This window comes from Chionomys nivalis, chromosome 5 (assembly GCF_950005125.1).
Source record: "Chionomys nivalis chromosome 5, mChiNiv1.1, whole genome shotgun sequence".
Taxonomy (NCBI): Eukaryota; Metazoa; Chordata; class Mammalia; order Rodentia; family Cricetidae; genus Chionomys; species Chionomys nivalis.
Window position 1 is genome coordinate 76,093,071 of NC_080090.1, and position 21,749 is coordinate 76,114,819.

The following is a 21,749-nucleotide window of genomic DNA, read 5'->3' on the forward strand; positions in this document are numbered from 1 at the left end:
AGGGGGCGGCAGGTGACCACCTGGCCCACCGTGGGCCTCCTCCCGGAACCCCCGGCCCAGGACGGTCCCCTTGGTGCTCACCGAATCCTTTAATGAGCTCGGTGAAGACCCCGGGGTCGCTTTCCATGAGACACCACTCCCCAGCATTGCTCGTCATGGCCCCGGCCACACGCCGCCCCACTTCCACCGCGCGCTCTCCGAAGCCCCCAGCACCAGTCCGCCACCGGCCGCGGACCTCAGCAAAACCCGCCGCCGAGCGTCAACCCCACGTCACCCCGCCTACTTCCCGACAGGCTCCGGGCGCCGTCACCTGCCGCGCGACGGACGCGCGGGGAGACGCTCTAGCCGCCCGGGAGACGTCGAAACTCCTCCTCCGCCGCCTCCGCCTCTCAGCATCCGTAGAGCGCCCATCGCCCGGCGGGAGAAGGGGCGGGGCCTCGGGGCGCCCACGGGAGGCACATCCGGGACCCTTGGCACTCCGGAGCCGGGGCGGAGCGATGGGAGGGGCGGGCCTAGAGAAGGGGCGGGGCTCGCTCCGACCTGGACTTTGAGCTGCCCTCGCCCTTTCTGGCCACCACCGCCGCCTTCCCCTGCGGGCGCTGCGCAGGGCTTCTCCTTTAGGCGCCGCGGGTCCTGAGCACCTACTTCTAGGCACAGGTGGGTCGCTGGAGGCTTCTGTGGGGTGCGGAAGCGGGTTTGGTGCGGTCCAAGCGATCCTGCCGGGCACTCGAAGTCTGGCCGGTGCGCACTCTCTCCCACCGGCATCCCAGCAGCAGAGGCCAGGCAAAGCCTTCGTCGCTTCCGTGCTCCCGACCCCTTGGGCAGCAGGACCGGTTTCCCATCGGGACCTTTCGGGCCTGGCCCGGTTGCTCCGAGGGTGGGGTCTTGGGGAACCCAGGACGACTCTGCTGCTTGCAGAGCTCCTGGCGGGCGGGCAAGCCAAGGCCCCTTTTCACTTTCTCCCCCTCCTCCTGTGCCTTTGGTACAGAGGCGTTGTCTCGGTTACGAGTTTGAGAAGGAGCTTTGTAGGAGGAAGACGGAAAGCGAATTTCTCTTAGAGAAATAATAAACATTTGTTTATTTTTTATCCTAAAAGATGTGCCCTAGAAGTCCAAAGGAATGAGAGGCTCGTGTATCGGGCTGCAGTGCCTTACGGAGAAATGAGCGTTTTTCACTTGAGATGGTTCTGATGAATTAAAGCAAAAATGGCTACTTTCAATTAATAAGTCTCTTTCATCAGACTCCTGTAGAGTGCCATAGTGTTAAGATGGTTTTAAAGAGTTTATTTTGTCAGGGTTTCTGCTGTTCCAAGCTTGTTCCAAGGAAGACTTTTGACTTCCAGAGGAAAAAATACTGCTCAGAATACTACCATCGGGTGACATCTTGACACAGCCCTCAGTACTTTTTATTGAATCCCGCTTGAGACATTTATTTTCATTACTTTTGTGTGCGGTATACTTATTTGAACTTGTGGCCCTAGTTTTTGTAATGTAGTTTAACTTAATAAATGTAAACTAGCATTAGCTTCCATTTTTAAAGAAACTACTTATTTGCTTGATTTCTCAAAGTAAAAATAAATAAAAATAAATTTTAAAAAGTTAGCTTTTTCTTTCTGGTTTTTCGAGATAGGGTTTTGCTGTAACTTTGGAGCCTGTACTGAAACTAGCTCTTGTAGACCAGATTGGCCTCGAACTCACAGAGATTTGAGATTCTCCTGCCTCTGCCTCCCCGAGTGCTGGGATTAAAGGCGTGCACCACCACCCCCAGCTAAAAGTTAGCATTTTCACATAACAGATGATTAAAAGATATTGACTTAATAGATGTGTAGATTGAAGGAAAATTCAGGAGTCTTTATATTAGTAATGATAAAAATATATATTGTAGTATGGATGATCCGAATTTGAAGCAGAATTGTTATCACACCAAGATTTTACTACTTTACATTCTAAGTTAAGAGAATGAACAACATATAGAACAATACAGCACTGGTTAACCTTATAGCCAAGATCAAGTGTAAAACACTCTGTGGTCATTTTTTTTTAACAGCTAATGTTTCTAAATTTATAGAGATTTAATAAAACTTCAACTGGTATAAATTCTTGAGACTGTTGTGTTTAAAAAGGTCCGAACTACTCAAAGGAGAATTACCTTTATTCTTGTTGTTGACTTAGATTTACGACACTTGATTATATAGGAGTAGATTGCGGGGTAGCCAGATGTTGACTGGCCTCACTGCCCAGCTGCCTTCTAAACCACTGATCTGAGCCTTAAGGTTTGAGGAAAGGGGATACTGGCAGTTGAAGAAAGAGAGAAACTAAGCTACTATTTGTTGATGGGTATCTGGAAACTGTCTTGGGGCTCAGGATGAGTCACTTCGTCAGTATTACTAAGATACTCCTAGCAGTTGGCACATTCCAGCGGAGTTTTGAAATGATCAGGAAGCATTGTATCACCATGCCATATAACGTTGCCAATTTTAAAGTAATCTGTGTTTCAGTGCTTAGTGACGAAATATGTATACACACACACACACACACATATATATATAGCTTGAAATATACTGCCATTCAATTCTCTGTATTTAAGTTTTTTATCCTGCTCTATACGTGTACGTATAAATACATAAGTAAAGAAGTACTGCAGGTGACCTAGTCACCAGGATGCCAAGATGCCTGCTCTGCAGCCTGAAGGAGTTCTCTTCAGAGACCTCTGCTCAGATGTGGCCGGGACCCTCTGACTTACATTGCAGAAGACAATGTAAGTCTTGTCTGAAGACATGCTGGTCATTGTAGTTCATAGATAGGCATTGTAGCTAGGTAGTACTGTGAGTCGCTTCCCTTTCTTGCAAGCTTGCATGGTGACTTCTGGTATCATGAAAGCTAGTCCTTAGGGAGGGAGCTTTCAGGACAGATCCAGTTTGGGTCCTCTTGGTCACGTGTCTGAAATACATGATATCTTCAGCAATAAGGACTTACCTTCTAGCTCTGGGAGGCAACTATAAGTAACAGCAATAGCCTGTCATTTGGGGGGAATCTCTTAGACAACCCTGACCATCAATTCAAAAGGTACTCTCTTACCTAGTGTTGGGGGTTTTATTAGATGATCTCTGGGTCTTAGGGGAAGCTTTGTCGGCCCAGGTTTTTAGATTTCATTTATACTATATATGTATACACAGACTTACATGTATTGTATGTAATTTTAGGTAAATAGATAATAATATGATTCCTTATGACTTTTTCAGGTATCCATATGTTATTTTACCCTCCTTCCTTCCTCTCCTTCAGTGTTGGCCTCCCTCCCCACTTCTAATTATGGTCCCAACCACCATCACCCTTTTTCACATTTAGGTTTCACACTTAGGTCTTTGATCTGTTTGGTGATTTCATTCTTCTGCATGTGAATATTTAGTTTTCACAGTATTCTTTGCTGAACATGCTGTCTTTTCTCCAGTGTATGTAATTAACATCTTTTTCTAATATTAGAAGGCCATAGTTATATGTCATATTTAGGTCTTTTTTTCTTTTTTTAAGTTATTATTTTAAGTTGGTACTTTTTTTTAAGAAGTTATCGTTTTTATCTTATTACTATGGTTCTGTAATGTATATTGAAGTCTTGAATGGTAAGCCTTTCAAAATTGTTTTTTTCTTCTCAGGATTGTTTGGGCTATCCAGGGTCTTGATCAGTTCATCAGCATTTACACACACAAACACACACACACCACAGAGCTTTTTTCTAGGAATTTTCTTTCCTTTCACAACATCCAATGTCACCAAGCTTGCACACACACTCACTCTACACACAAAGAAAAAAAGACAGGTTAGAATATGGGCATTAACAAAGACTCTTTTGGATTTTGTAATAGTAACTGTATGGGTAATTGTTGTAGCTTTTAAATTTGTATTATTCTGAAGACATAATTTAGATCTAAAGACTAAGTAAGTGAAGCTTAAAATGAAAAATAAGCCAGTTTGCTAATTGCTTCCAAAGAAATTCCTCTTGTAAATAAAATTGTGGAATGTTTGATGAGGTACATATTTCAGTTTAATTAATGAGAACTGAGTTACTGGTAAATTTAAAATCAAAAGTTATACATGAGTAAGATATATATCTTGACCTTAAGGATGACTATCAGCTGTTTGAATGCTTGTGTTGAAAGTAGGTCTCAGCAAGCAAAGTTTGGCTCTTTGAAGAGCATCTTGAAATGTTTCAGTCAGCTGTACAGGCTCTTGACTGCCAGTGAGAGTTGCAAGCCGGCTTTAGAGGAGTCGAGAGACTCCTTTCCTTTATCATGTCTGTATAGATTTCCTTCCAGTGCCTTTCTGTCTTTCCTCTGTCAACTATTTCCTCTATACAACTATTTCACGTTGTACCCTGGAAAGTATAGTCAGAGAACCATGTGAAAAGCTAAGCAGTTTGTGCTGAGGCAGTATTGGAGGAGCACGTCTTTTTAGCTGTCTTTGATATAATTAGCAAAGGGAGGAGTCCATTGGTAAATTACTTCTTGTGTCAAAAGATAAAATTTTGGACAACAAATATATAAATTTTCCTTGTCTTTTAAGTACAATTCTAGAATTGGTCAATACCTTATTCTGTAAAATAGAGTAGTCTCATTGTGCGTTGACAAAGCAGGGATCTTTGAAGGTGAAGAGAAAATACTAATAGAAAACTGCCTGGTTAGGGTCAGTTACTATTTTATAAGAATTAAATTAGGAGGGACTTACTTGTTGATTAGCAGTTCCTGTATTCTAGGAGGTCTTTTGGAGGATCTATCTAGTCCCTTAAATTTTCGGTTTGATTCTATAGCATTTAGCACATATTCATGATGTAATCACTGTGTTTTGGTTTGGTCTAGGCTGTTGAAGACTAGTGCAGACTTCAGAATGAGATAATGCTCTCTCATAAATTGTATTTACATTTAAAGTCATAGAAGTAAGTTTGGTGACAAACACCAGTAATCGCAGTACACTAGAGGCCAAAGCAAGAGGATTGCATGCGCGAGGCCAGCCCGGTCGGCAAGACCATGGGAAGACTTAACAGAGAAATACTGTTTTAACTTGACATTTTTGCCCAGTTCCTACTGCTGTACCTTTCTTCTTGATTGTATTTCCTACATATAATACATTTATAACTAGGCAGTGGTGGTGTATGCCTTTAATCCCGGCAATCAGGAGGCAGAGGCAGGCAGATCTTGAGTTCAAGACAGGTCTGGTGTGTGAGTTCCAGGCCAGCCAGGGCTACACAGAGAAACCCTGTCTGGAAAAACAAAACCAAACAAATATATACATATATATACACACATATATACACACACATACATATAGAAAGAGGCAGGATTTATCATAGTGAATTATAGTAAATTTTTCATCATAAATGTTAAAGCCTTTTCAAAAGAAGTGAATTACAGAAAAGAAAATCCATTTTGCATTATTTCCATTAAGCAAATAATTCACAAAATCAATTTTGATGCTATTTAGATTTCTTTTAATATGTATTGTGCCTTAATTAGCTGCAATGTCCTAGATGTAGAAGAAATTTTTTTAACGTAAAATACAGTCCTTGCTCTCCTAGGAGCCAGTAATGTATAGATAGATATGCTTGGGATGAATAATAGAATAAAAAGAATGAGAAAGATATGTTTTGAAATTTGGGCTCAGATCTTTAAATCACCATTTGAACCTTGGGAGAGGAAAACAGAAATAGTAAAACAACATAATTGTTACTCCGCTAACACATGTGAATAGGCTGGGATAGACTGGCTGGAGCACCATCACCGTATTTCTGTGAAAGCCAAGAAGAGTCTAGTAATGATAAATGCATTGTAAAGATCAACTGATAAGGGTTTCTCTTTTGTTAGTGCCCCCCCACACACACACATAGAAAACTATTTTCCCTAACTGGACTGGTACGGAGGCACAAGGAATAACCAGACACAGCTTACCGGGTCATCACAGAAGGGCATCTCAGGCTTCTCTCCATCCTGAAGATCTACCTGCATTTATTATCTCAAAACATCTCTTAATCTCCCTCCCATCCCACCCCCCCCACTCCTCCACCCCCCTCCACCCCCGCCAACTGCTCAACCGAGGTAGATGCCTCATTAATACTCTTTCTGGGACCGTGGCTAGGGACAGCACCTGCAATTAAGTCATTAGCTTCAGCAAACACCTCTCCCCAGGCGATCTACATTTATAACAAAAGAGAAGGAGTAGCACATCCTGGCTATTGTTGAGGGTAGTGACAGGCTGTCTGCAGGTCCACGTGACCACCTCAGGTGGCCCTATGGCTTCAGAGCCTGGCTGCCACACCATAAAGAAATATGGGCCTACACTCTTTGAAGTTGCAAGTCGCTGGAAATGTTCCCCTGCCTTTTAAGATTTTGGCAAACTAGGGGATAAGATAGTAGTAGAGGCATTAAGCAGGCTGGAGAGATGGCTCAGCACTTAAGAGCCCTGCCTGCTCTTCCAAAGGTCTTGAGTTCAAGTCCCAGCAACCACATGGTAGCTCACAACCAACTATTATGAGATCTGAGACCTAGCCAGTCGTCCTCATCAACTTAGACTGTGAAACCCAATATGGACAAATTCAACAAAACTGCCATGTACAGCTGCCCATGCAAGAGGTTCAGTGCCAGGGCATAAATTTTATTTCATTCAGAGACTTTAAGCGCCAGGAATTTCAGCCTGTCCTCTATAACTCTAAAGCCCTCTCTAATTCCTGATGTGGTCACTTTCTCTGCAACTACATGAGCCCTATGCTACACTTGCCCTAACATAAGCAGCTTTGAGGTTTACTTTGAAATCTTGACTCTGATATTTCCTGTGTAAATTATAATCACTCTCCCCTCTGTCCCATTCAGAATGTAAGACTCTCCCACCATTGTTTGCTGTGTGATACCTCAGGTCCCCAGGCTACCTGGCTTCCCCACCTACCATGGAAAATGCTGCATGTTTCGCCAGATGGGACTTTCTTCATTTCTCATCTCATTCAGCTCTCTTTCTTAGCACATCTTTCGCCCTCAGAGAAGGCAGTGTCTCTCTTTTGTCACCCCTGACCAATTTCAAACTCAGTAACCTTTTCTGTCCTGTTCTTTTAGGAGTCTCGCTTGCTCAATTATCCTCTCTCTGTTGTCACCCATTCTCCAGGTTGACTCAACACCACCCTCAGTAGCACACTCCTAAAGACAGCAAGAAAGTTTTCTTCTAGGTTGCAGTTTTTGTCCTACCTTCCTTTATAGCTCAGAATTGTGCTTCTGTAAAGAGAGCAGATCTGAGCCAGGCAGTTGTGGCGCACGTCTTTAATCCCAGCACTCAGGAGGCAGAGGCAGGCGGATTTCTGAGTTCGAGGACAGCCTGGTCTACAGAGTGAGTTCCAGGGCAGGCTCCAAACAAAGCTATACAGAGAAACCCTGTCTGGGGGGAGGGGGGAAGAGTAGATCTATGGAGTCGCTTCCTACTGCATCGTCTCCTATTCTCACTGGCTCAGCCTCCTTCTGTCACTCTGCTGCACTAGGATTGGCTAGCCATTTCTCTTTTCCAAGCCACCTCAATAGCCGTTCCCATCATTGTCTTATTTAGATGATGATCTCTAAGCATTGGACATTGCCAGACATTCTTTCCCTGGACTCCTCTTCCCTGTGGTCTCCTGGGAAGGCAGATGTTAGAATGGAGACCAGAAATGCACAGTTCTTTAGGGAGATGATTTTTTTTTTCCTTTAGGGAGCTGATGTCTATAGTTGCTCCCTTTTTGTCCTTATCTGGACCTTAGCTCTCACACTGACCTACTTGATTAATAAGTGGTATAATTCATGTATAATAATGTATTATATATTGTATAATTAATTAGACATAATATTGTATCTTAAAATTAGTTATTTGTGATCGTTGTACTACTTGCTGCTGTTGTTGAAAAATTGGGATTTCTCTAGATTATAAAAATGTGGGTAGATAATAAAAGTTTTAAATCATAAGCAAGGTCTTTCTCTAAGTCACTGTTGGATGGTCACATGTGATTTTGAGTGTTTTTTTTCTATTTCTGCCTTTTCTAATTTTTCATGACATTTTTACTGAGAAAAACTTAATAAGTTCAAAAGATGTTTTGAAATTTTAAAAAGCTCAAAACATTTCAATAAGCAGAGATTTACTATTGTTTGCCTTTATAAGATGTATTGAATCCATTTAACTGTACTTTGTCTTTTTGATAGATTTCCCAAAGGACAAGGAAGATGGAAGCATCTGCAAATCAGTTGCAGCCACTGAGTGAGAGTCAAGTGGCCAACTCGGAGGGCGGATGCATATGGCAGGTCACAGACATGAACCGGCTGCACCGCTTCTTGTGTTTTGGTTCTGAAGGTGGTACCTACTATATCAAAGACCAGAAGCTGGGTCTTGAAAATGCCGAAGCCTTAGTAAGATTGATTGAAGATGGCAGAGGAGGTGAAGTGATACAGGAAATCAGGTCATTTAGTCAGGAAGGCAGGACTGCAAAACAAGAGCCCTTGCTGTTTGCGCTTGCCATTTGTTCCCAGTGTTCGGACACAAAGACCAAACAGGCAGCCTTTAAAGCTGTTCCCGAAGTTTGCCGCATTCCAACCCATCTCTTCACTTTTATCCAGTTTAAGAAAGATCTGAAGGAAAGCATGAAGTGTGGAATGTGGGGGCGTGCTCTCCGGAAGGCCATTGCAGACTGGTACAATGAAAAAGGTGGCATGGCCATCGCTCTGGCAGTTACAAAGTATAAGCAAAGGAATGGCTGGTCTCACAAAGATCTCTTAAGACTGTCACATCTTAAACCTTCCAGCGAAGGTAAGCATAAGATTCCCTAATGGGTAGGAGACATAGGTGGTTGTTAAGTAGCAAAATTTCATTCATTTTCTAGAATTAGCTTTCATTCACAAAGCATAATGTTTAATTAATCCAGACATATTTAAAATCAGTTTGAAACAAAAGACCTGCCAAATCAAAGTTTGAACATGCTGATTTTATACTTTTAAGTTTTTAATATTTAAGTTTAAGGAATTTTTATTTTTATTGGAAAAACCACATAGAAGGTGCTTCTAGGTGAAGCATTTAAGACAGCTTTGTCTTAAATCTGTAAGATAGCAAGTTACAATACTGTAGAAATTCCTGCATGTTAATACTAACTTTTGATCAAATTATCTAAATTAGAGTTCAAAAATAGCACGTAGGCTTTCAGTTTTACTTAGAGATATGTTTTATTTAGCCTATAAAAATATTTTAAGAAAAAATAAGTTTTGTCAGTGCATTAAAAAGTCAGAAGACTTGACATAAAAATCTATATTCTGACCTGCCTCCAGATGCGCTGGCCATGGTGCAGGGCTGGGCCTGAAGCCTCGCACATTGTCGGCAAGTACTCCACGGAGCTCTGAGCTTCGTTCTCAACCCTTTGTTACTCTTTATTGCTCATTTATTCATCTTGACCTTCCAAGATTAGACGTGAGTGATACACATATGAGGTATATAGCTCTATCACTGAGCTGTATTTCCCACACGCCAAAGTTTTTTTTTTTGTTTTTTTTTTTTTTTCTTTTTCGAGACAGGGTTTCTCTGTGGTTTTGGAGCCTGTCCTGGAACTAGCTCTTGTAGACCAGGCTGGTCTCGAACTCACAGAGATCCGCCTGCCTCTGCCTCCCAAGTGCTGGGATTAAAGGCGTGCGCCACCACCGCCCGGCACTCCAAAGTTTTTATTTTGAAACAAGGTCTCACTAAATTGCCCAGGCTAGCCTTGAAATTATGATCCTCCTGCTTCGACCTCTGAGAAGCTAGAATTAGAGGCCTATGCAAGAGGCCTGGCTCAAGGCTTCTGGAAAGGTTTTGTTGTTGTTTGGTTGGTTGGTTGGTTGGTTTTTTGGTTTTTGGTTTTTGGTTTGTTTGGGGATTTCTTGTGGGTTTTTTTGTTTTTGTTTTTGTTTTTGGAAGCACTAAACCAGTGCATGTCAGCTGATGCTCTCTGGCCACGTTTTTTACCATGGCTATCTGGCCATAGTTTTTAGGTCACCATGACCTGTTTCTGTATTTTACCTGAATTTATTAATCTCTACCCTTTATAGATTTTGAGATTAAGAGGTAGAAAGATCACAGTTTATTAGAAATGTGCATTAAGGAATAAAAAAAAAAAGATACTCCCTATTGGAGTAGTTTAGACCTATAATGAGCCCAAATTTGAATTCTCCACTTCTCTGTGGTCTGTGGCCTATCTGTTGTCTGACTGTAGCTTGTCTCTAATCTGTTACTGTTGCCTGTCCTGACAAAGGGATTTGCTCTGTATTTGTAGAACAGCACAGAAAACTGGTCTGGAAAAGGCAAGAAGAATACTTTGCTGTAAAAATCTTTAACACAGTTTACAAGGGAAGAAATTCCTTTACTGAACCACACCCATCAAAATAGCTCTTAAAACCAGCACAGATGTTACTTATTAACCTATATCCATATGTTGCTTCCAACATTTCTGAGATACTTGTTATTTTAAGTTGCTTTTAACCTATATAATTACCACCACCACACACACACACATAAATACATTAGTCTGGTTCAGAGGCATGGAAGAATACATACCCTAAGATTTGCTTAGGATATAAAAGCTGATTACATGGGAAATCCAAGGCGTAGTAAGGCTGGTTACATTGTTTTCTGAAGGCAGGTTGAACTTAAACCAGTATACAGTATACTAGAAGGTTAAATACATAGCTTTAAATGATCTCAAGGTGTATTAAACCAGTTTCATGGTCTGACCAAAGTTCAGTCTTTTCAAACGCAAAAGGTGTTTTCAGCAACAAATATTACAGAAGCAAACTGTAGGCATAGATTTTCCTCACTCCAAACCTCTTTTTACTGTTAAAAAAAATGTAAAAGGAATGAATGTATAATATTCCTTAAAATATTGGGCATGAAGCATAGACAAATCAGTATGATAATCATTGGAATAGATTTGTACTCTGAATGAGGTCATGAAATACAGGCTATTACAAAGTTTATAATTTCAGTATCTCAGAACTGCCTCTGTAGTACAGTTTGTTTAAGCTATAGACAGATTCCGCCACCATCACAGTGTAGACAGTAAAGGTGTATTTTTAAAAAACTCGCTTCATTTCCTTAAATGTTTTATGTGGCAAAACATAACATCCCACTTTAAGGGAGTCAGCTCCTGTCTTCTAGTTAAGCTGATCACGTTCATTCTGTTTTCACTAATCCTCCTTCCCTTTCCAATTCCTTATCTTGTTAAAGGACTTGCTGTTGTGACCAAATATATCACAAAGGGCTGGAAAGAAGTTCACGAACTGTATAAAGAAAAGGCACTTTCTGTGGAGACTGAAAAACTGTTAAAGTATCTGGAGGCTGTGGAGAAAGTGAAGCGTACAAAAGACGAGCTGGAGGTCATTCATCTAATTGAAGAGCACCAGTTAGTTAGGGAACATCTGCTCACAAACCACTTGAAGTCTAAAGAGGTGAGTTAGTTCCTTTGAAAAGAGAAACCTCAGGTTCCAGGCCCAGGGTTCAATCCCCAACACTCCATAACAAGAGAAGGAGATAGGTAACTCAGTGTTTAGAGCACTTGATGAACATGCAGGAGGACCAACCAGTGTTCATATGCCAGTGGGAACACAGATGGAATCTCAGAGCAAGGTAACTAGCAAGACCAACCAGACTGCCCATCAAGGAGATCTGGGTTTGACTGAGAGACCCTGCCTCAAAAGGAAAAGTTAGAAGCTAGTAAGGAAGATTCCCAGCATCAACATCAGGCCTTTTCACTCATACACACACACACACACATCCATTCATTCTCTCTCTCTCTCTCTCTCAGGGTTTTTCACACACACACACACACATTCATTCATTCATTCATTCATTCATTCATATTTTCTCTCTCTGTCTTTGTCTCTCTCTCTCGATTCCCAGCATAAATATCAGGCCTTTTCTCTCTCTCTCTCTCTCTCTCTCTCTCTCTCTCTCTCTCTCTCTCTCACACACACACACACACACACACACACACACACACTCATACAGAGAGAGAACCCAAACATATCTTTAAAGTTATTCCTATTAAAAATATTCAATGTAGCTGGGCCACATTTAATCCCGGCACTTGGAGGCAGAGGTAGGTAGATCTCTGAGTTTGAGGGAGGCTTGCTGGTCTATGAAACAAATTTCAAGACAGCCAGAGCTGATACACAGAAAATCCCTGTCTCAAAAAACCAAAAAAAGAAAAAAAAAATTGAATGTTAGGATGATACCGACATTATTATACTACCAAAAAAAAACAAAAGACTACCTTGAAAATTTAAAAAGCCCTGTATTTTCTCCACAAAACCTTCAAGTTCTTACTTGATAAGCTTTTGATCACTTTATTTGCATTCTTTAAACCCCAAGTAAAAACTTGACAATATATTATTAATATGGTTGATTTAGCTATGTTATACTGACTCATTTCCCGTTAACTTTTTACATTTCTAGCTATGCTATTCACCCTCTGTTGTTCCCTTTTTTCCCCCTGTAGGTATGGAAGGCTTTGTTACAAGAAATGCCCCTTACTGCACTCCTGAGGAATCTGGGAAAGATGACTGCTAATTCAGTGCTTGAACCAGGAAATTCTGAAGTATCTTTAGTATGTGAGAAACTGTGCAATGAAAAACTGCTCAAAAAGGTATGTGTGACCCATGACTAGGTTAGCTAAGGAAGTTGGCTCTCAAGTGAACTAAGACTTCTCTCATGACAAGTTGCATTTAATTCTTAAATCTAAGTTTAATATTTGTTCTTTTTTTAGTAAGTGTCTTTATTACCTATAGTAATATAAAACTCTGAAGACTCATATTTGTTATTTTAACTTGAAGTTGGCAACTATCTTCTGTCTGTCCTGTTTCTAGGCTTGTATACATCCATTTCATGTTTTAATTGCATTAGAAACCTACAGAACAGGCCATGGGCTCAGAGGAAAACTGAAGTGGACTCCAGATAAAGAAATTTTGCAAGCATTGGATGCTGCTTTTTATAAAACATTTAAGGTAATAGCTTATTTTGTTTATTTAAAAAATACTCGTGGATTAATATACTTTGTAAAAACACATTTTAATAATAATATTAATAGTTTATCTAGTTTAAAGTGTATATGAATGGGTTTTTCTTAATTGGTATGAAGCTGACTGCAAAACTGATGTTGTAAGTTTATGAGTAATTCTTGTTACTCTGAATAACAGCTATTTATCCCAAGATCATTTTAATACATTTTAAGGTCATATTGATAATTTACTGAATTTGAGAATTTGTATTTCTATGGGTTCCTTCAACTTAATATTCTTTTTAAATTCAATTGCTAATCAGGAGCTGAGTCTCATCAGTCTTGATAATCAGGTTTTCAAAATGGAAATGAGAACTATAAGTTAAAAATTTTTTTTTATTTCAAAATTTTCTGGATTGTGGAGGCCCAAAAATGTGAGCCTATTTCTACCTTGTCAGAGAGTTTGGACATTGCTCACAATGGTTGATAAGAGTCACTACACATTCTGACTCAGGACGTGATTACTCAGTTCTCCTGACGTTAAGGTGGCGTATCAAGTAGACCCGTTCCATCCTGACAGGTGGTCAGGATGTGCAAGCGTACTTCTGCTCCTTCTTTTCTAATATGAGGTTACCTGGGGAATGGCCTGGTCTATGGAGCAAGTCCCAGGACAGCCAAAACTGCATAGAGAGACCCAGTCGAGAGAAAGAGAGAGAGACAGACAGACAGACAGACAGACAGACAGAGACAGAGAGACAGAGACTCGGAAGACCAAAAAGAGGTATTTGACCTTGTATTTGTATCGAGTGTCCATCCCAGCATTATTCAAGGAACCAAAAGGTGTCCAGGTGTTTCACTTTCTGAAGCACACTACACACTGTAGAGCCAGAAAAGCCTGGAAGGTGCAAGGCTGCTCAAGGTGAATGCATAAGCTTAAAGTTGCTCCTTAATCCGATGACGTTTCTATTGTGATAGTAAGAGCATCTAGAAATAGAGGCAGTGCTTGTAAGCTGTAAATATAGACTTAATGCCACGGAATTATGCCCTTAAAAATGGCTAAACATTATTGTTTATAATGTTATTTATCTTTTTCCACAGTAAAAAAAAAATAAAATAAATCTTAGATGTTTCCATGTTACTTCATTGAGAAAAGTCTTTCAAACTAGGACCATAGCTTCTTTAAGTAAAATTAAATGGGTTACATTGTTTTCTTCGTTTTACCAGTTAATGAGAGGTGGAGTTTTAAAAATAATAGGCACTTAACTTACATATCAAAAAACCAGGCCTTTCCTCTGGGAGCCTTTTGAATGGAAGATGAAGAAATACAATTTTTTTTTCCATCTTAATCTGCCTTTGTTGTGACTATTTTGTTTGCCTTTTAGACGGTTGAGCCAACTGGGAAGCGTTTCCTGCTGGCTGTTGATGTCAGTGCCTCTATGAACCAGAGAGTTTTGGGGAGTATACTCACTGCTAGTACTGTTGCTGCAGCAATGTGCATGGTAAGACCCCCAAAACAATTTAGCTTTCCCACCCCCAAAATGTGTTTAAAGTAAAACCGTAAACGTAAACATCATCAAGAATTAGTTTTTCAGAGCTGGAGAAATGGCTTAGCACTTAAGAGCACTGGCTACACTTCCAAAGGATCCAAGTTCAATTCCCAGCATCCATATAGCAGCTCACAATTGTCTGTAACTACAGTACCAAGGAATCAGACACCTTCACAACAGATATACATTCAGACAAAACACCAGTGCACATAAAATAAAACAAAAACAGAACAAAAAAAGAGTTGTTTTTCACTTATTTTGTCAGTCAATTTATGTAATGTTTACCATTTTATATCTAAAGACAACGTTTCAGTTATACTGAAGATGCATGTGTAAGGAACAATCAGAATTGAGCTGCCAAATTTTATAGCAAGATTAAAGGTTACTAGTATTTGCAAAAGTAGATGATAATTAGAAAAAAATATGTTTAGCGGGGCAGAGGTGCTACACGCCTTTAATTCCAGAGATTTTGGCAGAGGCAGGCGGATCTCTGTGAGTTTGAGGCCAGCCTGGTCCAGGGAGCAAGTTCCCAGACTGCCAAGGCTACACACAGAAAGGGTGGGGGCAATGAGGAAGGAAGAGAGGGAGGAAGGGAGGAAAACATGTCTAAAAGTGCAAACTAGTGACAGGTACTAGGCAGTTCAGTTCTCAAGCATGCTTCCATCACCACGTGGCAAGGAAGCCCCCTTCACTTCTGTGCCTTTATTCCTAACTTAGTAAAATGGGAAGCTTTTGTTTGTTTGTTCGCCTCAGAGGGTGCTGTGAACACCAGTTTCTCAGAGAGTTTTTGAGTCATACTTTTTATTTGTTTTCATATATGGATTGGGGAGAGGGACCCTCAGAGTATAACTCACATGAGTCATTCTGTCCTTCCACCACATGGATTCCAGTGACTGAATTCTGATTGTCGACAGCTAGCACCTCTGCCCACTGAGCCATCTCACCAGCATCAACAGTGCTGTGACTCTGTATTCTGAAACACAATAATTCAAGTTCAGGAATAATGAGCCCCATAGTGTTTCTTTCAGAGATAAAGTTTTATGAGCCTTTAAGAGACTGTAATTATGTCAGTATGCTGAAAAGTGTTACCATTGCATTTTACAGCTGATCACACGAACAGAAAAGGAGTCTTCAGTAATTGCTTTTGCCTGTGATGTGGTGCCATTTCCTGTGACTACAGACATGACCTTGCAGCAGGTTTTAACAGCTATGACTAAAGTAAGATACTGTTTTATTTATATGACCTGTATTTTTTTTACTTGGGGTATGCATAATATCTGTATTATATAGAATATAGAATTGTTCTAACTTCCCATAGCAAGCCCAACCAAAAATATCTATGTGCAGGCATGGCGAAGCCTTAATACTGGTTTTACATAAAATGGTGCTCTAAAAATTAGAGCTTCTATGTATTCATTTGAGACATGTGATAGATAGACATTGAGGTAATTTTTACTGTCTTTCTTTCCCTGAGATAGGTCCCAGCAGGTAGCACCGATTGCTCTCTTCCAATGATCTGGGCCCAGAAGACAAACACAGCTGCCGATGTCTTCATTGTGTTCACTGATAATGAGACCTGTGCAGGACAGGTGCCTCCTGCTGTTGCCCTGAGGGAGTACCGAAAGGTAAAGCACAAACCTGTGCCACACCAAACAGTACTTCCTTCCTTTTGAGTACGTTCTCTTCATTTGTGTAGGAAAGCCTGTGGCAGATGGGCTCAACAGTGCTTGAAGTAAAAAGGTAGGGACTACACGTACATCAGCCAGTTCCAGTGCTAAATAGTAATAAGAATGCCCTTTGCCAGCAGCTTTGATAATGACCAAGTAAGTATCTGACCACAGCTAATATTGTTAATGATACGTTGCATTCCTTGAAAAATTAAATTATCATTTGTGTGTTTAAAGAACTACATAAAGTTACAGTATGTTTTTCAGTCTGTCTTCTAAATTTCATGGATATATCTGTATTGACATTCTCCCTGACAAAAATGTTCTGTTACTATTGTGTCCTTTTGGTGAACGTTGGTCACTAGGCTATTGAGCATGAACATGTGGCTCACATGGCTAGAAGGATAAGCAGAACTTGCTGTGAAAAACACTGGTTCTCACATAATTTTCCCACAAGCTAAAGCATCATTCAGTGTTCATGTTAGAAATGTAAATCGCCGACCCCATCAGACTTCTGCTGAGTCAAACCCCATCAGTAGGCTTCGGGTTTCCCATGAGTGCTTTGCTTCTGAGTGCTGTAATGTAAGAAATAGTGTTTGCACTTAAAAGCACTTTGGATATGTTGTTGTTTGTTTTACTCTTTGGGAGGGTCTCCACCCAGCTGCTCCATAATCACACAGAGGCTTAGTGTTTCCTATGAATGCCTGGCCTTAGATTGGCTTATTTCTAGCTAGCTTTTCTTAAATTAACCTGTCTATCTTTTGCCTCTGGGCTTTTACCTTACTATATATTATTTACCTTTCTTTACTTCTTACTCTGTGGCTTGCTGTGTAGCTGGGTGACTGGCCCCTGGAGTCCTCCTCTCCTCCTTTTGCTCCCTGATCTTCTCTTTCCTGATTTCTCCTCCAATTTATTCTCTGCCTGCCAGCCCTTCTGCCTTGCTACAGGCCATTCAGCTCTTTATTAGGTGAATCAAGTGTTTTAGGCAGACAATGTCACATAGCTTCACAGAGTTAAACACATGCAGCATAAAATAATGCAATACATCTTTGCATCATTAAACAAATATTCCACAGCATAAACAATTGTAACACATCTTCAAAAATATTTGACAACATAAATATTAGTCCTAAGTCTCTTCTAACTGTGGATTCTGCACAAATTAGTTAGCTGATAAAATGTCATAGTAGATATTGGTCCATACTTCTTAAAGTTGGTACAACAGTTTTACCTTGTGTCCAAAACAAATTTATCATCAGAACTAGGCGTGGTGATGTAGCATGTAATCCTAGTACTCAAGAGATGAAGGCAAGGGACTAGAGAGGTGATTCGGTAGCTAAGAGCACACACTGCACTTGCAGAGAATCTGAATTCATTTCTCAACACCTATATTAGGGGGCTCATAACTGCCAATAACTCCAGGTCCTAGAGATCTGATGCGTCTGCAGCCACCTGCATCACACATATACACATTAAAAATAAAGTCTTTAAACAAAAGAGTCTGAGGCAAGAAGATCTTTGATTTGAGGCCAGTCTAAGCTATATAAGGAGTTCGAGACTAGCCTGTGCTACAAATGTAGTGAGATCTTGTCACATCATATAAGTAAGGGCTGGATATGTATCTCTATTGGTAGAGTAGTTGTCTCCCATACATGAAAGCTCAATCTCTAGTATTGCATAAAACTCGGGATAATGATACATGTCTATCGTCATAGCATTTGGAAGAAAGAGGGAGAAGGGTTATCCTCAGCTATATACCAAGTTTGCGGTCAACCTGGGCTATGTGAAATCCTCTCTCAAGGAAAGTTTATCAAAACAAAAGTCTTTAAATATATTTTTTCATACGTTTGTTATAGTACATGACAAAGTGAACCTTCATTGATTGCTTCTTCCTTAATAATTAGTTATTGTGATCTTAACTATATATCAAGAGACTGGGATTATAGCTCAGTAGTAGAAAGCTTATCTATTATACTCAAGGTCCTGGTTTGATCCATAGCACAAAGGATAGGTAGGAAGAAGAGAGAAACAGATGGGAGACGGAGCAGAGAGTCAGAGAGAGAATGGGGCAAAACTATAGTTCTGGAGGGTAAGATTTATTGTATATATCAAAATTGTAAGCTGGACTTGGTGGTGTACACTGCAATCTCAGAATTTGGTAGGGTGGACCATGGTTGTGAGTTCTAGACCAGTCTGACAAAAGAAGGTCTTAACTTTTTATTTTTCTTGCATATAATTATATATGTATTTGCTTTTCCCTCTATTTTCCATACAGAAAATGGATATTCCTGCTAAATTGATTGTTTGTGGGATGACATCAAATGGTTTTACCATCGCAGACCCAGACGATAGAGGCATGTTGGATATGTGCGGCTTTGATACTTCGACTCTGGATGTAATTCGAAATTTTACGTTGGATATAATTTAACCATAAGTACCAGAATGACCTGAGGGGTTCACTGCTGTAGTGGGCTTCACGGAAAAGTTACAGCTACTTCCCAGCTAAATGCAGTAGTGAGAAGTGTCATTGGTGTGTGCGTGATGGAAATGGACTTTGTCAAGAGCAGGAAAAGAGGGAAGGAAGGAAGGAAGATCATGTTGAGCCCAAAGGTGCATGTACTCAGTAGCTCTTGAGAAGTCTTCAGGATACTGTAGCTTTCTCTATAGAGAGCTTCTTTTTAATAGACACTGTAAAATCATCATGTTGTGCTCCAGTGAATCACTCATTTGTATTTTCAGCAGCTAAGATGCAAAAGTGTAAGTAGCCTCACATGTCACTTGTTTGAGAAGTGCTTGTTTTCTTCAATGTTTTCATTGGAAACAGACGGTTTTTATACTGTCCAAATACTCTGAAGTGCACTAGACCATGTGACTGTGATGGAAATGAACCTCACAGGGTAAACTTTATACAAAGGGATTAAAAAAAAATACTAAGACACTTGGTACAACTAAATTATGAATGAGTTTTACAAATCCAGAGTTTTCTAAGATCATATGAACAACAGCTTTCTTATCAATGAAAAGGGTGTTTTATTTCAGGTGTTTTGTTTGTACTTGCTAGACTTTGTTGCCATTTGGTCAGAACATGATGGCCATCCCTAAGGGACTTGTTGAGTTTGTGTAAGCGGAGGAATTTGATTGTGTCCTTGTATTTACTACCGTAAGTGAAGACATACTTAATGATTCCCTTTGAGCATCAACAGTGTCTCATACTTAACACTTTCCTGTTTTCATCTTCTTTATGGAAACAAAGTATTTCCATGTTTAAGTCCCCCCATCCATAATTCTGGTAGTATAACAATTAGAATCTCAACTGTTAAACTCTTCCCATACCTCTAAAATACCTTGAACTACTTTTTGTATTTTTCTAATATTAATTTTATCTGTAGTCTTTTCTATTTGTGTCCACTACTCATCTTGTGTCTTATTTCTTATTGGATAGAAATATAGAAATTATAGAAAGTATAGAAATAATAAAGCAAGCTAGATCCTTCAAGTTCAAAAGCAATTTTAGAGTAAGCAGCTATCAACCAGTCAGTCTATGTAGGAAATCTAAAAACCTATTTTGTGTAACTTAAACTTCTTTTTTTCCATACTAACATACATTCTTTTCTTGAGCAGTCACATTTTCATTGGGAAGTTTAGATGAAAATGGCCTGTTGAAAGACTAGCAGCTGTTCTCTCAATTTTGGAATGGTATCTAAGGTAGTTTATACTAAAACTTTAATTTTTTTATGTATTCTTTAAATATTGAAGGTTTACTGAGGGCTTATAAAGCCCTCTCACTTTATATGAAAAGTCAAAACTAGAAAGTGTAGGTTACATAACCTTATGTATTTAGAGGGTAAAGTTTTTTATTTTGGGAGGAAAGTGTCTTTGCTATTGTGAAAATTTGTGTATACATGTTCTTTTTCCTAAGAAAATTAGGCTCTGAGAATAGGAAAATGTTCCCTTCCGATAGATTTCCTATATTAGTGAGGTTGAATATGTAGCTGTTCTTTCTTTCTCCGCCAGCCTCCTACCCCCTGTAGGTATTCTTTCAAGCCAGTAACAGTTCTACAGTGTGGTTAGCAAAGATAGTATTACCTTCCACTCTAAACGCCATGGCTTCTGATGCTGTTCTGGCTTTAACCCTGGTCACATGGGGAATTTTACATCTTTACTTTTTTTTTTTTTTTTTTTTGGTTTTTCGAGACAGGGTTCTCTGTGGCTTTGGAGCCTGTCCTGGAACTAGCTCTGTAGACCAGGCTGGTCTCGAACTCACAGAGATCCGCCTGCCTCTGCTTCCCAAGTGCTGGGATTAAAGGCGTGTGCCACCACCGTCCGGCTACATCTTTACTTTTGATACATTAAAATTTCATATTCAAATTGAATTTAAGAAAAACTCTAAGAATTACATGAGAGCTATTGACTTCTTTAAACCCAGGATCTAGTTTTAATATGATCTAACTTATTATTAAATGTTACATGGATTATTATATAAATGCTTCTTTTGTTTCTGTGCTATTTGGATAGTGCTTTTAGGCCAGCAGAGTATGTCTAGGAGCAAACATTTAATCCATCAGGGAAATCAGATTAGAGGTGACCCTTCTACAGTATTTAGATAGGCCTATTTAAATAGGTTACGATTGAAGACAGGAGCCAGGTGTGGTGGCACAAGCCTTATTCCTAGTACCGGGAGGCTTGGACAGGTATAAGTAGTGAGACCCTCTCCAAAAATAAATAAATAAATAAGGAAGGAAGGAAGGAAGGAAGGAAGGAAGGAAGGAAGGAAGGAAGGAAGGAAGGAAGGAAGGAAGGAAGAAAGAAAGAAATAAAGAAAGAAAGAACAAAAGAAGACCCCACTGAAAGCTGTTTTATCTTCAAATCACAAAAATTTAGACTGGAAAGAAATCTTTTTTTTTTTTTTTTTTTTGGTTTTTTCGAGACAGGGTTTCTCTGTGGCTTTGGAGCCTGTCCTGGAACTAGCTCTGTAGACCAGGCTGGTCTCGAACTCACAGAGATCTGCCTGCCTCTGCCTCCCGAGTGCTGGGATTAAAGGCGTGCGCCACCACCGCCCGGCCTGGAAAGAAATCTTAGATAACTTTTTTTTCTGCTGTCCTAGAGCTATGTAGATCAGGCTAGTCTCAAACTCACAGAGGTTCTTCTGCTTCCACCTCCCAAGTGTTGGGGTTATAGACGTATGCCACCATCCTGAGCATAAGGCTGGATGATTTTGGAGACGGGTGGCCTAAGAAGACTTTGCCACTCTGGTTACCATTCTAGCCTTTTCTTTCTCCTACATGGGAGCACATTGCTTTAATAAGAGATACGGTAGAATTATGCAAAACTTTATTCAGACATTAGGAATTGATGATATGCATAATTGCTTTAGGAAATTGTGAACATATGTTTTTTTTTTTAATTTGGAATAACTCTCAAATACAATTATGTCTTAACAGCCTATGTTGCTATGTAATATAGCCCCATAGAAAGGATTTACCTCATGAAGCATAGGATATACTCAAGTGGTAAACAAGTTTTATTT

General features: G+C 40.0%; 2 protein-coding genes across 6 annotated transcripts in view; one reads left to right on the plus strand and one right to left on the minus strand.

The window, feature by feature from the left end:
* Window positions 1–320, minus strand: part of Uchl5 (ubiquitin C-terminal hydrolase L5) — a 43,631-nt gene extending 43,311 nt beyond the window's left edge. Inside the window, exon 1 of one of the 4 annotated variants that reach the window (XM_057769938.1) lies at window positions 82–319. In XM_057769938.1, the coding sequence (XP_057625921.1) occupies window positions 82–157 (76 nt within the window). In that variant the 5' untranslated portion in view covers window positions 158–319. Of the gene's footprint in view, window positions 1–81 lie in introns of all 4 variants that reach the window. The other 3 variants (XM_057769935.1, XM_057769936.1, XM_057769937.1) reach the window with 3 other exon arrangements.
* A 247-nt stretch (window positions 321–567) lies between these two features.
* Ro60 (Ro60, Y RNA binding protein) lies at window positions 568–20,925 on the plus strand. Of its 2 annotated transcripts, none has more exons than XM_057770867.1 (9): window positions 568–657; window positions 8,201–8,801; window positions 11,241–11,461; window positions 12,511–12,657; window positions 12,878–13,015; window positions 14,391–14,507; window positions 15,660–15,773; window positions 16,034–16,180; window positions 18,498–20,925. In XM_057770867.1, exons 2-9 carry the CDS (start codon window positions 8,222–8,224, stop codon window positions 18,648–18,650), a joined length of 1,617 nt encoding a protein of 538 aa, XP_057626850.1. In that variant the 5' UTR covers window positions 568–657; window positions 8,201–8,221; the 3' UTR covers window positions 18,651–20,925. The 2 variants fall into 2 exon arrangements, with proteins under 2 accessions (XP_057626850.1, XP_057626851.1); XM_057770868.1 differs by lacking the exon at window positions 568–657 and adding an exon at window positions 2,714–2,757.
* The last annotated feature ends 824 nt before the right edge of the window (window positions 20,926–21,749 follow it).